The sequence below is a fragment of the Siphateles boraxobius genome, unplaced genomic scaffold (genome assembly GCF_051911475.1).
Source record: "Siphateles boraxobius isolate OS27281-9 unplaced genomic scaffold, OSU_SipBor_1 41, whole genome shotgun sequence".
Lineage (NCBI taxonomy): Eukaryota > Metazoa > Chordata > Actinopteri > Cypriniformes > Leuciscidae > Siphateles > Siphateles boraxobius.
This window is the reverse complement of record NW_027509042.1, coordinates 502158-523096: the sequence shown is the minus strand read 5'-3', so window position 1 is coordinate 523096 and position 20939 is coordinate 502158. Positions and strand designations below refer to the sequence as shown.

The following is a 20939-nucleotide window of genomic DNA, read 5'->3' as shown; positions in this document are numbered from 1 at the left end:
TTACAATAAAATGAAACATTAATAAATACATTTATAACATTTATTAAATTACTAAATCTATATTTATTTTATTTTAATGTTTTATTTTTGTGCGCTTGTCTGAAGCTCAAACGTAGATCGTGCAACAATAAAATCATGTTTGATTCCCAGTGAAATTAACATTCTTGAACTGATAAAACTTCAATACGCATTGTGCATTTCTTTGGTTAAGAGTGTCTGTCAAATGCATACATTTAAATTTAAATACGTTTAGAAACTTAGAAAAAATTGCATAACCATGAAATTGCGGGTCAAATTGACCTGAGAACATCAAAATCGTAACAAAATTTCAATTTCGGTACTTCAACAACTCAATTTTGTATTGTACTTTTGTCAAATTGACCTGCAACATGATACAAGGGTTTAGCAAAAATGTAAGACTTGATTTATGAGAATTTATCTTGGATTAACATTTTTTCCACCTATTTGCAAATAGCTTTTTCACTACAAAATTTTGTTGATTTTTTTGTTTGCCAAAAAAAATTTGCTCTTATAAAGGAAACGGTGCTTCTATTGTTATTCCCATCTTAAATTACAAGCTTGGTCTTTACATTAATATCAGCAGTCGGATGCATGTACGTGTCGGTTTCGGATCAATCGCTGATTGGAAACGATAAAACGTCATCTTGAGTGTGTGTGACGGGACTGAACCCAATCCATCTTCTGTCTCATTGATGAGTTATTGATTTTGTTAGTACCTCATCCATTGGACCTACAGTAGTCCATTTAAGAAGACAACAATATTTACCAGATACAGCAGGCCAAAAAGTAGCGAGGCACAAAAGTCGTTGCATTACACTGTATTTCTGTCTAGTTTTCCAGTGCAAATATCTAAATATTCTTAAATCAGGATACATTTACTGGAGAAGCCAAACGACTGAAGATATAAAGTATCATAATTAAGCAAATTTATGCTTAAAACAAGAACTACCATCTATACCAGTGGTTTCAGAAAATGATCTTTTACTTTGGTCTGAATCATTGGCTCGTTTTCTTCTTTTAAGCACAAGCTCATTTCATTTTCATACATTTGTGAGAAAACAAGTCATTGCTCCTCAAGTAAATTGTTTTGATTTTATTTTTTGCACTGTAATTATAAAATGTTAAACGCAAATCAAATATTAATACCATACCAAATGTCGCAAGAACTTTTCTCAACCAAAATGACTTGATTTTCAGTGTTCAGATATATGAACTGGATAACTTGACGGTATCAGATTACAGTAAAAACAGCTCTTGTTTCCAAGACAACCGCATTACATCACTTTATTATAGTCTTTTTTCTCTCAGTTTATCTCTGGATCTGATAATATTCCAGCTTCGTCTGCGACATCATTTCGCCATTTCTCGTTCCCGTCTCTTTATTTCTCTCTTCATCTCTTGTCCTCTCCTCCTCCTCCTCCTCTCATCCATCATTCCTCCCCTGATAATACAGACCATCGCTGTGCGTCACTCCTTCAGCGCTTCATTCCCTTCGTCTCTCGGCTCAGCCTCCATCCGGCAGCACAATGGACAGCACAGTTTCAGGTAAGAACCAGAATCAGAACCCAGAAAAGACACTATACAGAGAGTTTTGCATGAGATTGCATCGTCTGCTTTTTTTTGCCAGTGATGTTTTGCATGACATTGGTGTTAGTGAACATGTCTTTTGTCGGGCATGACGCTATTGGAGTCTGTAGTATCTAAGAGATCAGTAATATACGGATCATTTCTGTTTAAACGAGACTTATTATGTGCTGATGCTCAACACTGCAGATGTTGCGCAATAAAAACGGGTTCATTTGGAGGGTAGCGGCAGTGCAGCAAAAATGTGTCGTAATGTTGTAGATGAGACTGTCTAGATCACATTCAAACACAGACTGGAATCATTCATCCACTATATGTGACCCTGGACCACAAAACCAGTCTTAAGTTTTTGAAATTGAAATTTACTGTATATATCATCTAAATAAGCTTTCCAGTGATGTATGGTTTGTTAGGATAGGCCGAGATACAACTGTTTGAAAATCTGGAATATGATGCAAAAAATCTAAATATTGAAAAAACACAAACGAAGTCCTCGATTTTGCTCCATCCACTCACACAAAAATATATATTTTATATATTTACGGTAGGAAATTTACTAAATATCTTCATGGAACATGATCTTTACTTAAAATCTTAATGATTTTTTGGCATAAAGGAAAAATGGATAATTTTGACCCATACGATGTATTGTTGGCTATTGCCACAGATATACCCGTGCGACTCGTGACTGGTTTTGTGGTCTTGACTGGTCACATAGTCTGATCATCTTGTGTTGTCTTTGATGAGACCTTGTGAAGAATGCAACCACAGCGTGTGTGTTTTGGATCTGAAAGTCATATAAATAACAGCACGTTATATCATGTGATTCGTTCTTATGTCCGGCGGATGCTGGATTTGAGTTATCTTTGCTATCTCAGCTTTCTTACAAAGTCACCTCTCTTTTGAGCTCATGTGTGATAAATTAACACACACACACACACACACACACACACACACTCAAAACCGCTCAGCTTTAATGCACACGCCTCAAGAACTCGCTATAAACACTAACATTAAATCTGCATCTGATTGTTTTAAAAAACTTCTTAACGCATCTTTTTAGTCAAGCTTTTAATTTATTACTGTGTGTTTTTTTTATATTATGTATTTTATTTGTTTTGTTCTGTACATGCATGCGGTACCGCTTTGAGTTTGAGAAAGGCGCATCACTTAATAAAGTGTATTATTATTATTATTATTATTATTATTATTAAAGTTCTGCCCCTTTTGCATGCATGCACAGTTTTGGACTCTTGCTCGTAGTCAGTGTTGGTGATTTTTGATTCCTCAAATCAAGTCTTGTTGAGGATCTGTGTCACACATGATCATCATGACACACAGTTCACCTTCACACAAGCTCACACCGCGAATTATTTTGCTGACATGTGCTGTGGTGAACAAATCAATAATGCATGAAATTGAGGGTGCGGTCTGTGTGTTCATTCTTGATGTTCATGTTAACTAATGTAATTAAAGTCCCCCTGTAGTCAATCATTTTATCCCTTAAAACGAATATTTGATGACCAAAATGATGAATTTAAGTGTTAAAATATCGTGAATGTAACTCGACACCCTTGTCTCATTTAGTATACGCGGTTCTATGAATATGCAAATTAGCCCCGCCTCCACTCACTCACTCACTCACTCAGAGATCCACTGGTTGACGATCACACGTTGATCTGATTGGTTACAAGGTAGTTTGTGACGTCAGAAACACCAGCGATTTCAAACCGTGTTTTTGAGACTGTCTTTGGTTCACTGCAGTTTTAAGCAGAAAATACTCAGGAATGCTGTCGACTTATGAATTTACACCAGATTTGCCTTAAAGCATATTAAAAACACCACATAGACACATAAACAACATTAAAAGCTGGATTTTCACGACAGAGGGAGTTTAACCTCATTGAAGTGTTAATATTTTTTATGTTCCTTGTAAGAAATGTACTATCTATACGCTGTAACTATCTGTCCTAAATTGTATTCAAGGTTACAATTAGTCCTCGGATCATAGTATGTAATAGTAAAGGTGTCTGTTCTTTCCACACCACGTGCATATATATCACTGTTTTCTTTCTTTCTTTCTTTTCGCAGCCTACTCTGAGAAGCTGAGAGAGATGTCGGTGTTGTCTCTCATCTGCTCTTGTTTGTATTCCCAGCCTCATCCCAACACCTTCGGCCAGTTTGAAGGTGGGAGCTTCAACAGTCAATAACTGGAGGCTTTACAACAACAATATTTAACCCTCGGGTGATCTTCATGTGGCGGTCAAAAATGACCGGATTATTATTATTTTTTTCAATGTACTATATTTTATTTTGATGTTTTTTATTTAATATTTTGTATTTTTAGGGGATTTTATGGTACGTTATATTTTATTGTACGTTATATTTATACGTTATATTTACTCAGTAGTTATAATCCATTTATTCACGTTTTGAGCATAGACTTGAAAATTAAATTTCCAACTTAAACTGTTGTAAATCTTAAATGCTTTTAAAGCACAGAATTAAGTTTTATCTCTTTTTAAAGACAACACGTGGCAGATTATTGCTGAAGTGAAAAACTAAAGTAAAAAGTGAACTTAAAAAAAGTTACAGAATTTTATATTTATTGTTATGAAACCAAAAAAATTACTAGTTTTAATTTTGATATGAAATCTATATTTGCAAAAACCCGTTTTACTCTAAAGCTGCAAGAAAATCAAAGCCATAAATGTAAACGAGTTGTGTTCCAAATTTCAGCTTGAGATCTCAAAAAATTAGCTTTCTGTAAGATTTCAGATCAGATTTTGTTTGGCTGCAGTACCAAACACTTCCACTAGATGAAATTTGTCTCCCATTAATTTCCAATGTGCTCATTTTTGACAACGCGAGTCTGACTAGGACCATTTAACCTTTTTGAATTATGTCCGTCATTTTTTTGTGTCTTCACATAGCATGTGAACCAAACCCAAACCAAGTTTCGTACCATTCCGATGAAGTAAAAAAATGAATACAAAAATTCCCGAAGAGCACCAATAATCACACATTCATTGTCCTCTTCTTCCCTCCGCAGACATGGAAGTGAAGTCCCTGAATAAGCGAGCATCTGGCCAGGCGTTTGAGGTCATCCTGAAGAGTCCGACTGACCCGTCTCCTCCAGAGAGACCCCAGACCCTGGCGCTGCCGGCCCAGAAGAAGGAGCCTTCGCTGGGGGAACTGCAGAGGAGGCTGGAGGCCGCCGAGGAGAGACGCAGGGTAAGATCATGCCATTATTCATCTGTGGAGCTGAAAGCAAACGCTGCGTCCCAATTCGCCTACTTATACTACGCCCTAAAAGCATGGGCGTCTAACAGTTTGAATACAGATCATACGAATCATAATCATACATTTAAATAGAAATATCAAGTAGTAATTAATTAATGTGTATGAATCTTAGTTGATTATTGGCTATTAGAGCTGGTTTGGTTGCTGAGACGGAGACGCACAGAGACGACAATTGACGCGCTGTTTGATTTGTGACCGTGCTGTGCTTATTCCATTCATTCGAGTATCCTATCATATTGTACAAGGCTTAAATAATTTAAATATACATACAACAATATACAATATCATATCTTAGGACATGTGTATGATGCAGTAGCCTATTTGAGTTGATATTACTCTTGCCAAGCTCTGATTTCTGAGAGATGCACGCAGATTTGAGACGGATTTGCGGTCGTTTCATTTTTACTCTCACTCATTCACTTCACTCATTATTGCATAGAGATTTTAGAAAAGGTATTTGTCTTCGGTAATACCCCTAATCTACTCCAGTAAAAAAAAATCTGTAGGATGTCCCACCCAAATTGTTTTTGCTTCCGACGCCCCATGCCTAAAAGTATGTACTGTTTTTGAGAAGAAAAAGTACATGTTTAAAAAAAATGTATTTAACCTTTATTTAACCAGGAGAAAACCTCACTGAGATTAAAATATCTTTTACAGGAGTGTTCTTGCCAAGGATAGGTGGCCCAATTATTCAAACACATATACACACATATAACAATAAAACAATACAACACACAATAAAGTAGGATAAAAAGTACAACCTCAGAAGCAGTTGCAAATCATTCAATCTTTCTCTAGCGCTTGTATTGTGTTCTGAAATTGCTGAAAGACACCAAATGATTCAGCCTCAATGTCATCTATAGAGAGATCCATTCTGAAGGTGCAGCATAATTAAAAGCAGTTTTGCCTATATTAGTTCTGACTCGGGGTACATGCAGATTGTAAAAAAAACTGTGAGCGCAGTGAATAGTTACCTAATACTTTTTGCTTAAGCATACAACAAAGATAAGACGGAAAGACCCCCAAAATTGCTTTGTATATCAATAAGTACCAGTGCATTTTCCTTCGTACAGCAAGAGAAGACAAACAAACTCTATTACCTGTATATAATGCACAATGATGTGTGGAAAATGTGCAATTTGTGATAAATCTTAAGGCACCATGGTACACAGCATTTAGGGAGGCAAGAGTATAAGAAGGAGCATGCTGATACACTACATCCCCATAATCCAGAACTGGCAAGAAAGTCGCAGACACAAGCTTCTTCCTTGCATTAAGCGAAAAGCAAGACCTATTTCTAAAATAAACTTCTTCTTTAATTTTTGTTTCAAGTAATTAATGTGTGGAATAAATTTTAATGCGTCATCAATTATAATGCCCAGGTATTTATACTCTGACACTAATGTAACCGGTTTTCCTTGTAAAGGTCGAAGAACACTAGAACTATCTAAAGATTTTCTAGAATTGGAGAACCACATGAATTTTGTTTTCTCAACATTTAAGACCAACTTTAAAATAAAAAACCTTGACTGAATGGTATCAAATACTGATTGTAAATCTCTCAAAGCTTCTTGTTTTGAAGGAGCAGCGCAGTAGATGACAGTGTCATCTGCATAAAAATGAAATCTTGCTTTATCAATATTTACATCAAGACAGTTTATATATATAGTGAATAATAATGGCCCCAGTACAGATCCTTGGGGAACTCCCTTAGCCACTTTTTTTAAATCAGATTTGATACCTTGCACCTGCACACATTGGGTTCTTCCATTTAAATACGTCTTAAACCACGAGACCACCTTAACTGACAATCCAACACTTCTAAGTCTTTCTAACATTATGTCATGGTCCACAATGTCAAACACTTTAGATAAATCAATAAAAAGGCATGCACAGTGTTGTTTTTCATCTAAGGACCCAACAAGGTCATTTACAACTTTCAGGACAGGCGTTATACATGAATGTCAGTCACGTGACCTCTTACGTCATCCGCTTTTTTTCCAGTTGACTGCCGCCATCTTGAGTACCTGACAAGCATTAGCTATCTAGCTTGCTACGATTTAGAGCTTCATATGGATACAGTAAATGGCTACGAAAGACATTTCGCACCTAGATTACGATGAAAAGAAACGCTACTTTCAAACAATATCATCGTTAGGGTATGATCCTTACGCGATACCTGATGCATAGTAGCTACTTCCAGACTGACATTTGACAAGAAGATTTTCTCTCAATTTTCTCTGTTTGTTTCACTTTATACATAACCAACTTTGTTTATGTAAACCTTGTGTGTATTTGACTGTATTAGCGCAATAAGACTAGAAAGATAACTTGGTTCAGTAACAGGCGGTGTTGTTAGACAGGCTTAGTGCATGTGCGCTTCAGGTGTCTGCGCTCAGAAAAGCGCACGTTAGACCGCGCATCAACACGTGAATGACTTCTTTAACCGGCAAGGCTTTAAAGCACATGGAAATAATTAACTTTTGTGAACTGCAGTGTCCCTTCCTCTGCGTTAACATTTGATGTGAATATACGTTGCGTTGTAGCCTATGCTGAGACGGAGGCGCCAGAAATGCAACTGATATAATGCACGATACTAACGTTACGACATTTCTTCAAAAGCAGATCGTGGAGATATTTTAATCATCCACGATCATAAATCGTGATATCGCGCACCCCTAAGCTAGCTTTAGCTCATTAACAACAATATGTTTACATCCACTGACCACAGACAAAATGAACACTGCACAGAGAGTTTGCACACACAAACCACTGTTATAACATAAAAGCGAGCAGATACTGCGTGCATGGTCTGGCATGATATGACTGAATGCGCGCAAAGTTCGCTCCCTTTATAATTCCTAAAAAGCTGACATCAGTTCATCGCAATCTCACACATCTCTGTTATTATCAATGAAGCTGACAGCACAATAAATCTTTCATAATACATACACTTTGTTTGTTATAGTTAGAGGATTTGCCAGCATACAGAATTCAGCACTGAACAAAAAGTCAGTTTTGAGCCGTGAGGGGAGTCTATCTTAAATGCTTCTGATTGGCCATTGCGTTCAAGAAATCAACACACATGTCTGTGATTTGCTAAATCGCTCAACGCTGCAAACATTTTATAAAAAGAAACTCTGGCCTGTAAATCGTTTCTATTTTGTAATTTACAAAAATGTATTAGTTTTTATATGTTTTATTCATAGATAACGTTATTTCTAGTTTGCGGGAGTCCCGCGAATCGTTTTATTCTCCGCAACCCGCACACACAGAGTGAGTGCATTACCGCCCGCGCTCGCACTCAGCCATCAAATCTAGTCCCGCGCCGCACTCTTTTGCGTTGGGAGTGCACGTCTCTAGATCAAGGACCCGGCTAGTGACGGGAAATATTAGGTCGGGCCGGGTCAAGTTCAGGCTCGGGCAGATAATCTAAGCTCTAGTTCCTTTGCGACTGACGTATCGATCTTGCCGAATCAGGTACTCAAAATGGCGGAAGACAAGTTTTAGAAGTGAGTGACGTCAGTGAGGAGACGTTGGTGACATCATCTGATATTCATGTATAGTGCTGTGTTTTTTACGAAATCCCGATTGGTTGATAGTCAACAGTTTATACATCCGTAAATACTGTGTCAGTTGGTCACTGATAATTCTTTCCAAAAGTTTTGACAAAATACAAAGCTTTGAATTCGGTCTGTAATTATCTAATGAACTAGAGTCGCCCCCTTTCAACAAAGGAACCACGAGTGCAGACTTCCAGATCTGTGGAATTTTATTAGTTGTTAAAGAAAGATTGAACAAATGCGTCAATGGCGGTGAGATAATATCAGCCGCTATTTTTAAAAACAATGGTTCAATAAGATCAGGACCTGATGATTTGTTTGCATCTAGATCTTTTAGTACAGCGCAAACATCAGAAGGATTAATATGATTAAAAACAAACTCTGTTGTCCATAAATTATGCTCTGCATTAAGGAATTCAGAATTTACATTATAATTATTAATCTGAGACCCGGATCCAATAAAGTGACTATTAAAACAATTGAGCATTTGTAGTTTATAGGGCTGGGTACCGAGTTCGGTACTTTTTAGGTACCGACCGAATTGCCTCGATACTACCGAGTACCGAAACATGTCTTGTTTTTCGGTACCAAATTTCCGTACCTAAGTGGTTAATCTCGTCAACGTCAGTGAAACAATAAGCATGCAGCATAATTGGCTGTGGCGGAAAAACACTAGTTTACGCGGCTGCCCAGAGACGTGGCTCGTAACACTAGAGGCTGTAGTGTGTGTGTGTGTGTGTGTGTGTGTGTGTGTGTGTGTGTGTGTGTGTGTGTGTGTGTGTGTGTGTGTGTGTGTGTGTGTGTGTGTGTGTGTGTGTGTGTGTGTGTGTGTGTGTGTGTGTGTGTGTGTGTGTGTGTGTGTGAGTGAGTGTAAGCGTCCCAACCCAGATAGATAGAAAATATGTGGAAATGATCAAAAGTGTACCTATGTACCAGACTCGATGCCAGAAGCACGCGATCCAATATTTTCGACAACATAATTGCTGCCAAGACCGGCAACACGATAAATATGATAAGGCACTTAAAAGCGCACAGAATCCACTTTTCAAAGTTTATCCGTCTTCGACTGCAAGAACTGGAGCGCGTCACAAATGAGCCGAAACTCAGCGTATAGGATACTGGCCTCACGTCACAGACATGAGAAATAGTCCTATAGACGGTCAAAATATGTCTAATTTTAAACGAAACAATTAGAAATAAATAGTTTGATTACTTAATCCATATAGGCGCGCGCGCGTTCACTAGCCTACTGCAGGGGTGACGAGTCAGCATCGCAAATTCACAATAATCATCTTTGCAGCCAACACACTTAGTAAACACTTGTTCATTAATAAACAATTAAAATATCAACTTGCTATTGTTTCCCAACACATCCATAATCATTAGGCTACTTTTGCCAGTGCTTTTCGGCAAGCTTCATGTGTGCTGAGCGTGAGGCATATTTCCCGCCCCCAGTAACCTATATTTAATTCAATTCACATTTATTTGTAGACTATAGCATTTTTTACAATACATATCGTTTCAAAGCAGCTTTACAGCAAATGCATGTGTCTAAATTACAATTTAGAGTGATTTGTTATCAGAGGTGACTGTGTGTAATGCATTTCAATTAATTTTCATTCAGTTTCATTGTTAAACAATGCATTAAGTTAAGGCAGAAACAATGAAGTAAAGAATACATGTTGTTAAATGATTAGGAAACATGCAAAACTTTAACATTGGTGCTTTTTTACAGACTCAAAATATGAGTGTAAAAAAGTCAACAAACTGAAAAAATAAAAGTTTTTTTTTAGGTAATGTTATATTGTTAAAACTGGTTTCATAAAATTGGTTACGAAAAAAGTATCGTTCAGGAACAGGTATCGAAGTCAAGGTATCTGTATTGGTATCGAAAATTTTGTTACGATACCCAGCCCTTGTAGTTTATCTACTATTTTAGTGCAATCCTTTGTTATACAAGGGGGAAGACCTGAAACGAATCCATTACCAGTCAAAAGCTTCACACTTTTCCAAAACTTACTGGTATGTACTGAGGCTTTATCAAGAAAATACTCTGCTTTTGCCTTTCTGCTTGTAACTGTACATTTGTTGCGAAGCTGTTTAAAATACAACCAATCAGGATTTAAATTGGTTTGTCTGGCCCTAGCCCATGGAGCATCTCCCTCGTGAATAAGGTCAGACAATGTGGTTAAAGTTTCTGCTTGGGTAGTTTAGTATCTCTAGCTACCGCAACAACACAATGATCAGTAATATAATTTGCAAACACGGAAGCTAAAGAATTTTTATGAGGGGCATTTGTGAGAACAATATCCAATAATGTGGATTTTTCAGGGAATTTTAAATTAGGTCTGGTAGGTGAATCCACCAGTTGAAAAAGATTGTAAGTGTCGCAGAACGCTTTAAAATCATCAGATACCTGGTGCATCCAGTTCAAATTAAGATCACCCATTAATAACAATTCTTTATAATTCAAGGAAACCAGAGAATGCTTCAAAGAAGATAAAGCATCACTAGTATCTGATGGAGGTCTGTAACAACCAAGTATAGTGAGTTGACATGTCTTTGAAACAGACAAACTAAGAGCTAGAAGTTCATACTATTGATTCAGAGAGTAGCATGGTAGTCTCGTAGCATTCTTTAACGTAAATTGTAACCCCATCCCCCCCCACCCCTTTTTAATCTGTCAGCTCTAAAAACATTATAACCAGTAATACTGATCTCTTTATCTAAAATAGTTTTGTTAAGCCAAGATTCGGATAATACTACAACATCCGCATTTGTGTTTCTTGCCCAGATATGAACCATATCTAATTTAGGCAACAAACTACGGATGTTAATGTGGATAAAACCCAATCCTGACCTAGATTTTAGTTCAGTTGGGGTAGTAAAAGATGAGGCACGTGTATTATATGGCCCTGGGTTTGGCAGGACGTTCCCAGACATTAGTAACATAAGAACTATGAATCTCTTTCGTCTAGCTGTTTTGTTTACTACATAATTTCTTTTAGTGAGACCCAAACGGGAAGAATAATTAACACAGTAGTTTGCTTCCTTAGTTAAAGCACACCTAATCAAATCTGCATATATAAAAGTTAAAGGAAACAACATGAACTGATTTTGTTTAAAGGGAACAATGTTTGTAAACAGTCCACTGCGTGTCCAGCTGTCGACATGTACAAGTGGTGAATTGCACGCAGACGATGAGTCATAAACAGACCTACTGTCTCCGATGTAAACTTGACTAGGCAAACTGAAGAGTAGACCCGCTAGGAGCGTGCATGCACTTGATAAACGGCACATTGTCCTCAAGAGACCCCAGCCGTGGAACTCTGATGACCCCATAGAACGAGGCAATGCGTACTTAGAATTCTCCGCAACACAGATCCTCCGTCGGCAGACAACACTGCAAACTTGAGCCGCCAAACTGATGAAAATACCGCCACTCTAGGCAACCGCAAACAAGCCCTTGCAAAGAGACTCGAGGCGAAAAGTGGCGAGGCGCTGCCGCTGCTGAAGTTTAAATCCGTGCACACCTACAGCGAGACACAGATCTCCCCCGGACCAGGCCCAAGATCCGATGCTCGACCGTCACGAAGTCACACGACGCTGCTCACAAACAAGTCCACGCTGAAAGACCATGGAACAAGTTGAAGGAATTTCAGCGTTGAAATCGAGTTCATGTATATTGATAATGATCGATAAAACTAGATTTCAAGCAACTAGAGTCCAACTAGGGTAAAATAATAAAACCACACAACAGCACACGAACACCATTTGACTAGAGAGCCGCCATCTTGGATAGATTAATCATTGATACATACTTTTGAGCGTGAAGCAGAAGAGTATGCAAGCTTTGGGTGTAGCGGATGTCCAAATATGGCCTAAGTTACCGTTGACGAAGCGGAACTAATTATGACGGAACTGTTTTACCGGGAGTCATAAATAGACACACAATCGCACACTGCATAATGCGGTTTCACTCGCTAACGCAACTAGCACACAAGCGAAGTTAGAAGAGAGTGAAACTTAAATGGAAGAGTTGTTGATGTTTCCTTTGAATCCTTCCTTCTGTAAGCAGTTAATGAGTTCATTGGTGGTCATCTTCCTTTCCTATTTGCAATGAGTTCTTACTCTTTATTGAAGGATGTATACTTGTTCCTATATCTTGACATACACTCTCTCTATCATCCCTAGATGTATTTACATTTGTGAATTTGGCAGACGCTTTTATCCAAAGCGACTTGCATTGCATTTCAAGGTACACATTAACATTCTTTTATACTTCAGGCCGTTGAATTATTAGAAAAATAATGCACACCGAGGTGTAACGGCCACTCCGCTTCGCGTAGTGACCGCATTACCACCTCGGGTGTGCATTATTTTTCTAATAATTCAACGAGCTGTCGTCAATTATTCCTTACATCAGTTCTTGCTTTCCCTGGGAATCGAACCCATGACCTTGGCGTTGCAAGCGCCAACGCTCTACGGTTTGAGCTACAGGAAAGATGCCTCACTTAAATGAAATCGAAACAAAAACAGTGAAACTAAAAAGCAAAACGTGGTGTTGTTTGACATCTTCATATTAGACATCCGTACCAATTGTGAATGAGGAATCACTGAAAAAGTTCAGTGAAATCAAGAACTTAGCGACGAGCGGTGTGTATTGACTTCTTTCTGCGGTTAAAACAACATTCCTTCTGATGTTCATTCATGTTTATTTGATGCTATAAATCAGCGGTTTTCAATAGGTGAGGCGCACCTCCCCTGGGGGGCGCCAAAGAGCCACAGGGGAGGCGCGACACGCGAAGAAAAAATAATTGTGTATGCAGCTCTATTAATATCGCAGGGCTTAAAGTATTCCAGCAACGCATGCGATACATTTTTGTATATTATCATGCTCTTATTCACGCAAATGCTTTTAAACCATTCATTCGCGACAAGACGAAAAGAGAACGCGCTGTCAGTAAATGTCCTCCTGACACTCACACAGACACACACACACACACACACACACAGAATGTCGCGCACCAGTATAGAGTTCTCTTTCGCGCTTGAACACATTTATGCCAAAATGTCCGTTTTGTCGAGTATCCTCACAAGAACAGTCTTAAATTAGTTAAATAAAATCTTAAATAGAAGTAAAGAGTAGTGAGAGAATGAGATGCGGCAGATCTTAAAGTGACAGCGGCACTCATTCTCTATGTCCGTAAAGTTAACCGAAGAACAAAGGGAACAGAGAAAATTACTCACTGCTCTTGACTAAAGAATGATAGTTGCTTTAATAAGGATTAGTCTATATTTAATTAATAATTTATGCAGTGCGAACTGTTTTATAACTTTATTCAATTTCTGTATATTTCATACCTGTTAGACAGGAAAGGTTCAGGTAAACATGACATTTATTATGGGTTTAAGTGAGGATTGTTTTAGGTTAACTTAAATTAAAAGTTGTTATATTTTTTGAAGCCTAATAAATGTTTAAAATTTTGGGGAAAATAATTTTCATGGAGACATCAGTACCTATATTAGTATCAGTGATACTGGCCTTTATTCATAAAAAGATGCCATAAAAAATTCGGACTCAGGACTTTAGCCCCTGATATCGGTAATTGTGTGTAAAGCGTGTATTAGCTTTAAAATGCATCGTTTCCTTGTCCCAAGTCAGCATTAAGGGATGAGACAGGACCCATCAAAAAACGTAGGAAATATGATCCTGAGTAGTCGGGGTCCGAGGCTGCACCTCTGCCGCAGTGTGTGTGTGTGTGTGTGTGTGTGTGTGTGTGTGTGTGTGTGTGTGTGTGTGTGTGTGTGTGTGTGTGTGTGTGTGTGTGTGTGTGTGTGTGATCTGCAAGGAGGTGCTAGCGCATTATAGCATGAGACCATGCAAACTTCGGTGTCACATTGAAACTAAGCACACAAATTTAGTGAACAAGCCAGTTGAATTTTTTTGAGTGTAAGCGTGATGATTTGCAGTCACAAAAAAGCATAATACAGTTTTTTGGCACTATTAACATGAGGCGACAGAAGCATCTTATCGTGTCACGTATAGCGAAGGCAGGCAAACCCAATAACATCGGCGAAACATTGCTACTCGTTGCATTACACATGTTAAGCATGTTTTGTTGACTTGTGGTAAGGCTTACTGATGTTCAGTGATTTTAAAAGTAGCCTCAATTAGGCCTGCATAAAGTTGGAAATGATTTGCTGTTGCAAAGAATAGTTTATGAATGCACTTTTAAAAACGTTATGGAAATAAAATGTCTTCAAATACAATATTAAAAAATATTTACATTTTATCAGTTTTTATTGAAACTCACCATTGCCTGCCTGGAACACACAAAAGATGGCATTTACTGCAGAGGCGTGTGTGGGTTGTGGCAGGCAGGATTTGGGGGAAGGGGGGGCTCGGCTGTCCTAACCCACTGTAAGGGGAGGCATGGTAACCCATACTTAAATTCCAAGTATTCACCTCTGCATTCAACCCATCCAAGTAAGTGCACACACATTAGGAGCAGAGTAGTGAGTAGTGAATACACACACACACACACACTGCAAACGTGGATACACACACCCGGAGCAGCGGGCAGCCTTGAGTGGCGCCCGGGGAGCGATTGGGGGTTTGGTGCCTTGCTCAAGGACACCTCAGTCATATTCCTGCCAGTCCTGGAATCGAACCAGCAACCTTTGGGTCACCAGTCCAACTCTGTTACCATTAGGCCATGACTGCCCCCTAAAGAGCCACGAAACGGTATTTATTGTTTAAATTTCTTTAAAAAATATCCAAATTTGAAAGTTAAGACTTTGTTTCATATCAAAAGTGACCTGCTTTGTCCTGTCAGTCAGCGCATTGTGTCCCTTTTTGCTTTGCGATGTATTTTTCATCGAGTGAGAACATGTCCTTGAAGCTTGTCACACATAGCAACAGTAACTAAAGGGGACGGGTCTTTGCAAACGGTCAGTTGCGTCTTTAACGGATTCTGTCGCTTAGTAACATGCAACCTGTCACTGTTCAAACTGCACTGTCAATCATCTGGTTAAAATCCTCCACATTCAATCAAATTTAATTTCATACCATTTCTGAGAAAAATGTGAGAGAAATTATGTCTTTGATTCGGAGAACTCTCCTCTTGTTTACATAATGATGCATTTAATAAAAGTTAATGACCAAACACATCGTTATAAAAGTTCACAATGCTGTTTTAGATTAAATATAATGTGGATAACATTCAATAAATATATCTTTGTCAGATTAGATTATTATTAAACACTTGACCCTTTTTCTTAACTGCTCTGCTTAACTGTCGGTCACGCTTATCCGTCGTGTTTGTAGTTTTTTAAAACTTTTTATTCGTGTTTGTAGTTCTAACCGAATCCTCGTCCACAGGGAAATGTGGGCAATATTAGCCGTTAGCTTAGCACGGATCTACACTTCGGATTCTAACTGGAAAAAGTAGACCATCCGGGTATCTTTGGAATACTCATTTCAACATACTACAATTTGGGACACACTAATTCTAATTTCGAATACTATTTAGGACGGATAGTGAGCGAATTGGGACGCAGCAAGTTTACACTACCAAGATTGCACCATGTTTTTTGGACACTTACTTGTTCTAGTAGAGTTAATCAACGGGATGTTTCATGAGCAACACATCCAGCTGTTTAGAATAACATTGAATTATTTAGTAGATGCATTTTTCCATTGGGACGCATTAATGAAAAGCACGAGCACATGGGTAACTGAGAATCTTCACACTCTCAGGCCATGTCCACACTGAAATTGAAAATTCATATTTTTCTCTTCGTTTTGACCTTTCGTACACACTGAGACGATGTTTTTAGCAATGAAAACTAAGCTATTTGAAAATGCTCTATAAAGTGGATAGATTTGAAAATGCTGTTTTCGCGTTGTATATGGACTGTGAAAACGAAGGTATTTAAAAACGATGATATAAGTTTAGTCATGTGACACATATTGAACCCATAGATATTCATGTTTATACCGGTATTGTGCCTGTTATGTGCTATTCACTTTCATATGTTACTTTGCACACTCTTCATATCACAGTCCTGCACAGATGACAATTTTCGAAAAGAAGTTGCGTTTAGACCAAACATGCCAGAATAATTGTGTGATAACTGGATCACGTCTTATTCTGTCTGTATCATCTCAGTGAGCTTTCGTTAGGGTTTACGCATGCGCAGTAAAGGTGAATTTTGCGTTTTCAGATGTTTCGGTGTGGATGAGAAACTTTTGGAAAATGCGTGAAAATGCTTTTGAAGCAAAAATCTATCCGAATTAATGAAGATGTAGCCTAAAAATAAAAGTTCTTTATCGGCATCTATGATTGAATGATAAACATCCCAGCTATCAGGGAACGTTCTACAGAACATTCAGAGAACATTTACCTAAAGTGCCCCTGAAGTCAATCATTTCATCCCTTAAAACTCATCTTTGATTTTTTCCTTGGAAAAACATTTATTCATGCCTTAAAATATCTTGAATGTAACACGACACCCGTGCTTCATTTAGTATACGCGGTTCTATGAATATGCAAATGAGCCCCGCCTCCACTCACTCACTCAGCTCAGAGATCCACTCGTTGACGATCACACGTTGATCTGATTGGTTACAAGGTAGTTTGTGACGTCAGAAACACCAGCGATTTCAAAGCGTGTTTTTGAGACTGTCTTTGGTTCACTGCAGTTTTAAGGAGAAAATACTCACCAATGCTGTCGACTTATGAATTTACACATGGTTTGTCTTAAAGAACATTAAAAACTTGATTTTCACCAAAGGGTTTAATGAGAACATTACCTACACGTTCTTAAAACAGATTTTTTTTATCCTGACCTTTACATCCATGGAACCTCACATGGTCTTTATATTGAATAGATATGAATATGGTAATCAATTAGTTGCCATCGGATAACCAACACAGTCCTCTTTTGTACGTCTCCAACGCTGCTGAGATGTTTTTCCCACATTTTGGCCTCTTTTTAAATGTCAGAGAAGCTTGTCCTCACTGTCTCACATTAGCCGTGTCTTCTACTCTTTCTTCACTTCTTTGTGTAGTCCCAAGAGAAGCAGGTCCTGAAGCAGTTGGCAGAGAAACGGGAGCGTGAGAAGGAGGTGCTCAACAAGGCCCAGGAGGTCAACAACAACTACAGCAAGATAACCGAGGAGAAACTCAACCACAAAATGGCGCTGATCAAAGAAAACCGCATGGCCCGTCTCAATGCTCTTAAGCAGCGTCTGAGAGAGAAGGTGACACATGAAATAGTCTTTCTGTCTTAATCCATATTCCTGGTCTTACTGTATGTTATTCGATAGAAAATGTGTGTAGATGCTCTGGAGGTCCCGTGTTTTGTGATGGGAGTAGATCCATAAAATCCAATGCAAACTCAATTTATTTTACATTTACACATTTGGCAGACACTTTTATCCAAAGTTACTTGCATTGCATTCAAGGTATACATCTTGTTAGATCATGCATTCCCTGAGAATCGAACCAATTCTTGCTGTTGCTAGCGCCATGCTCTATTGTTTAATTGTAAAAAAGGCATCTAGTGTTGTCAAAAATAAAGATTTTTTGGATACATATCGAAATATCTGAAACTCTTTCACAGATTACACAATAGCAGCTGCGCATCCCTTTACTCATTTGGTTCATTTGCTCCAAATGAATATTGTTGGTAATACAGGGCTTGAATTTCGGCATGGGATTGCGCATATTGAGCATAATTTACTCATTTCAACAGATTTTGTGCTCAAACTCAAAATGCAGCACATAAAGACAAGTATATTGGCTTGGTTATATAAAAAATATGTCAAGCTCTGGATCCAACAGAAAAATAAAGTCTAGAAAAAATGAGCTGATACAATTTTATCTTGACTGTTAGGAAATAATGAACTGAATGAACTATGGGCTTGAGTTTCACCACATTTCCTATTGCATGTTGTTTTCCTGGAGTAACAGGTTTACAAATGTGCTTTACTGTCAATAAAAAAGAGAATTAAAGGGTCAGTTTACCCAAGAATGAAAATTATGTCAGTAATTCCTCACCGAAGATGACTTTCGTTCATCTTCGGAACACAAATTAAGATGTTTTTGATTAAATCTGAGAGCTGTCTCACTCTTCCATAGGCTTCTGTGTAATTGAAACTGATTGGCCCAGAAAGTTAGTAAAGACATCGTTAAAATAGTCCAAGTGACTACAGTGGCTCAACCAACGCAAAAAAAAAAAACTAAAATCAGAAAGTCAGCTCACTATTGGCCGACGCTGGTCATGTGTGTGATGCTGGCCAATAGTGAGCCTACGTTCTGACGTACAACCCAGAAGCGCTGCGCTGTAACACTACGTGAACTCACTCAAAGGCCCACACAGAAGAAAATGAATAATTGAATAAAGTCGTTATTTCTGCGCACAAAAAGTATTCTCGCCGCTTGATAAACTTATGCTTGAGCCACTGTAGTCACTTGGACTATTTTAACGATGTCTTTACTAACTTTCTGGGCCGGTAAGTTTCAATTACATAGAAGCCTATGGAGGAGTGATCCAGCTCTCAGATTTCATCCAAAATATCTTTGTGTATAATACAATTTAATACAATATAATATAATTTGTGTTCCGAAGATGAACGAAAGTCCTACGGGGTTGGAATAACATGAGGGTAGTTACTGACAGAATTTTCTTTTTAGGGTGAACTATCCCTTTAAGTTTCCTCCCTGGTTACTGCAAAACAGTGATTATTTATAGAACATTGATCATGCTCTCTCTCTCTCTATTGTCAGGAGATTCATGCTGCAGAAGTCCGTAAGAATAAGGAACTTCACACTGAACTCTCTGGCTAAGGACACTGTTTGACGCCAGAGCCACGAGGCATCCAGTCATGACGGCATTTGGAGGAAATGTCATTCTTTGGCCACACTGTCTAAAGAGGTCAAATCAGACTCACTTAATCAGTTTTCCTTATCAATAAATGTCTGAGCATATAACCACATCTCACATACACCGCGTGGACACAAGTATGTGAGCACCCAAACTTTATACATGTACTACATGCTTGTTGAATGTTTAATTTCAGAACCCTGGGCAATAATATAATGGAGTATTTTTTGGAGTTCATCCCAAAGATATTCAGGGCTAGACTTTGAGCAGCCAGACAAGTTTTTCCACATTTTTTGATGATCCTTGTGTATTTTTAAGACGTGTACCTGGACCAACATGTCCTGTCATATCTCTATCCCTAAACCCAAACGTCACTAAAAAATGTGGCTCAAATCAGAGTGAAATTATAAGCTGATGATAATGTTGTTGAGCCAAACCCTAAACAAATCATTTGACCTATTCCTAAAATCTGATTGGCTGATCATGATCCAGGAACATGCACTACTTGGCAAAATAAGACATGCATCCTCCAAAACTATTGAACATTTCCAGAATGTCACTGTAGATTTAAGATTTAAAAATATTAGACTAGCCAAACACATTTATTATAATGGGGTGCCCACATACTTTTGGCCATGAAGCTCATCTGCCTGCTGGGAAAAAACATCTTAGACCAGCTTAAATTCCAAGATTAATTTGTTTTCGATTGCCATTAGTGGTGTGTTCAAGCTTATTATAAGTGAGTAGATGAGCTTAAACCAGCATGAAAGTGTTCAAACATACCTTATGACACCAGCAAATAGTATGATCTGGTCATTTATTCTGGTCTAAATTGTAATTCAGCAGGGCTGAATCTCACAAAACCAAAAAACATGACTCTGTATCCACATTTACACTGCACTTTATAGGATATGATTCATTCACGTTGGTAGTTTAGGTGCATTTCAAAGGTCACTGATTTGTTGGTTTGTTTTTCAGTGACCAGAAAGAGAAATGTCTAAGCTATATGCTGCTAACTGATTACTGAAAACCATTTAACATAAGATTAAAGCATAACATGTTCGTAATGAGCAGTCTTTGTCATTTTTGCAACAAAAGGAAACTAAAAATGCACCCAACAGATGATGTATGATGGCAACTCATCAAGCTTTCCTAGATTATCCTTATTTGTTGATGTTTATGTAATTTATTTCTGACATCCTTTGACCTGCATTTTACATTTACATAATACAAGCATGCATTTGCTGTTATTATTTTTTACTAACGGTTAGCAATTTAATGTCTCCTGGGTATCGGTGAAGTTTCTCTTGCGGGTTTTTTTAGTTGTCTGACAAGTTTATGATCAGGTTTTGTAAATGGAAATTTCTGACGCAGTAGTTTCTATATCATTAGGACTTATATTGCTGCTGATAAGACTCATGATATGCTCGTAATTGCTGCTAAAGCAATAATCAAAGCTCAGTAAAATAATGGTGTGTTTGCATGCGTGTTTTCATGTGTCTATGAAAACACTGGTCAAAGTATAATGCAAATTACTGAAACTGAAGCTGTTTTGTTTGCTTAGATCCTACTTCC

The 20939-nt window shown here is 38.0% G+C and overlaps 1 protein-coding gene across 1 annotated transcript; it reads left to right on the top strand.

Moving 5' to 3' along the window:
- The first annotated feature begins 343 nt into the window (after positions 1-343).
- Positions 344-20431, top strand: stmn3 (stathmin-like 3). The gene is made up of 5 exons (XM_077197659.1): positions 344-1566; positions 3697-3792; positions 4658-4839; positions 17548-17739; positions 19268-20431. Exons 1-5 carry the CDS (start codon positions 1548-1550, stop codon positions 19325-19327), a joined length of 549 nt encoding a protein of 182 aa, XP_077053774.1. The 5' UTR covers positions 344-1547; the 3' UTR covers positions 19328-20431.
- Positions 20432-20939: the final 508 nt, after the last annotated feature.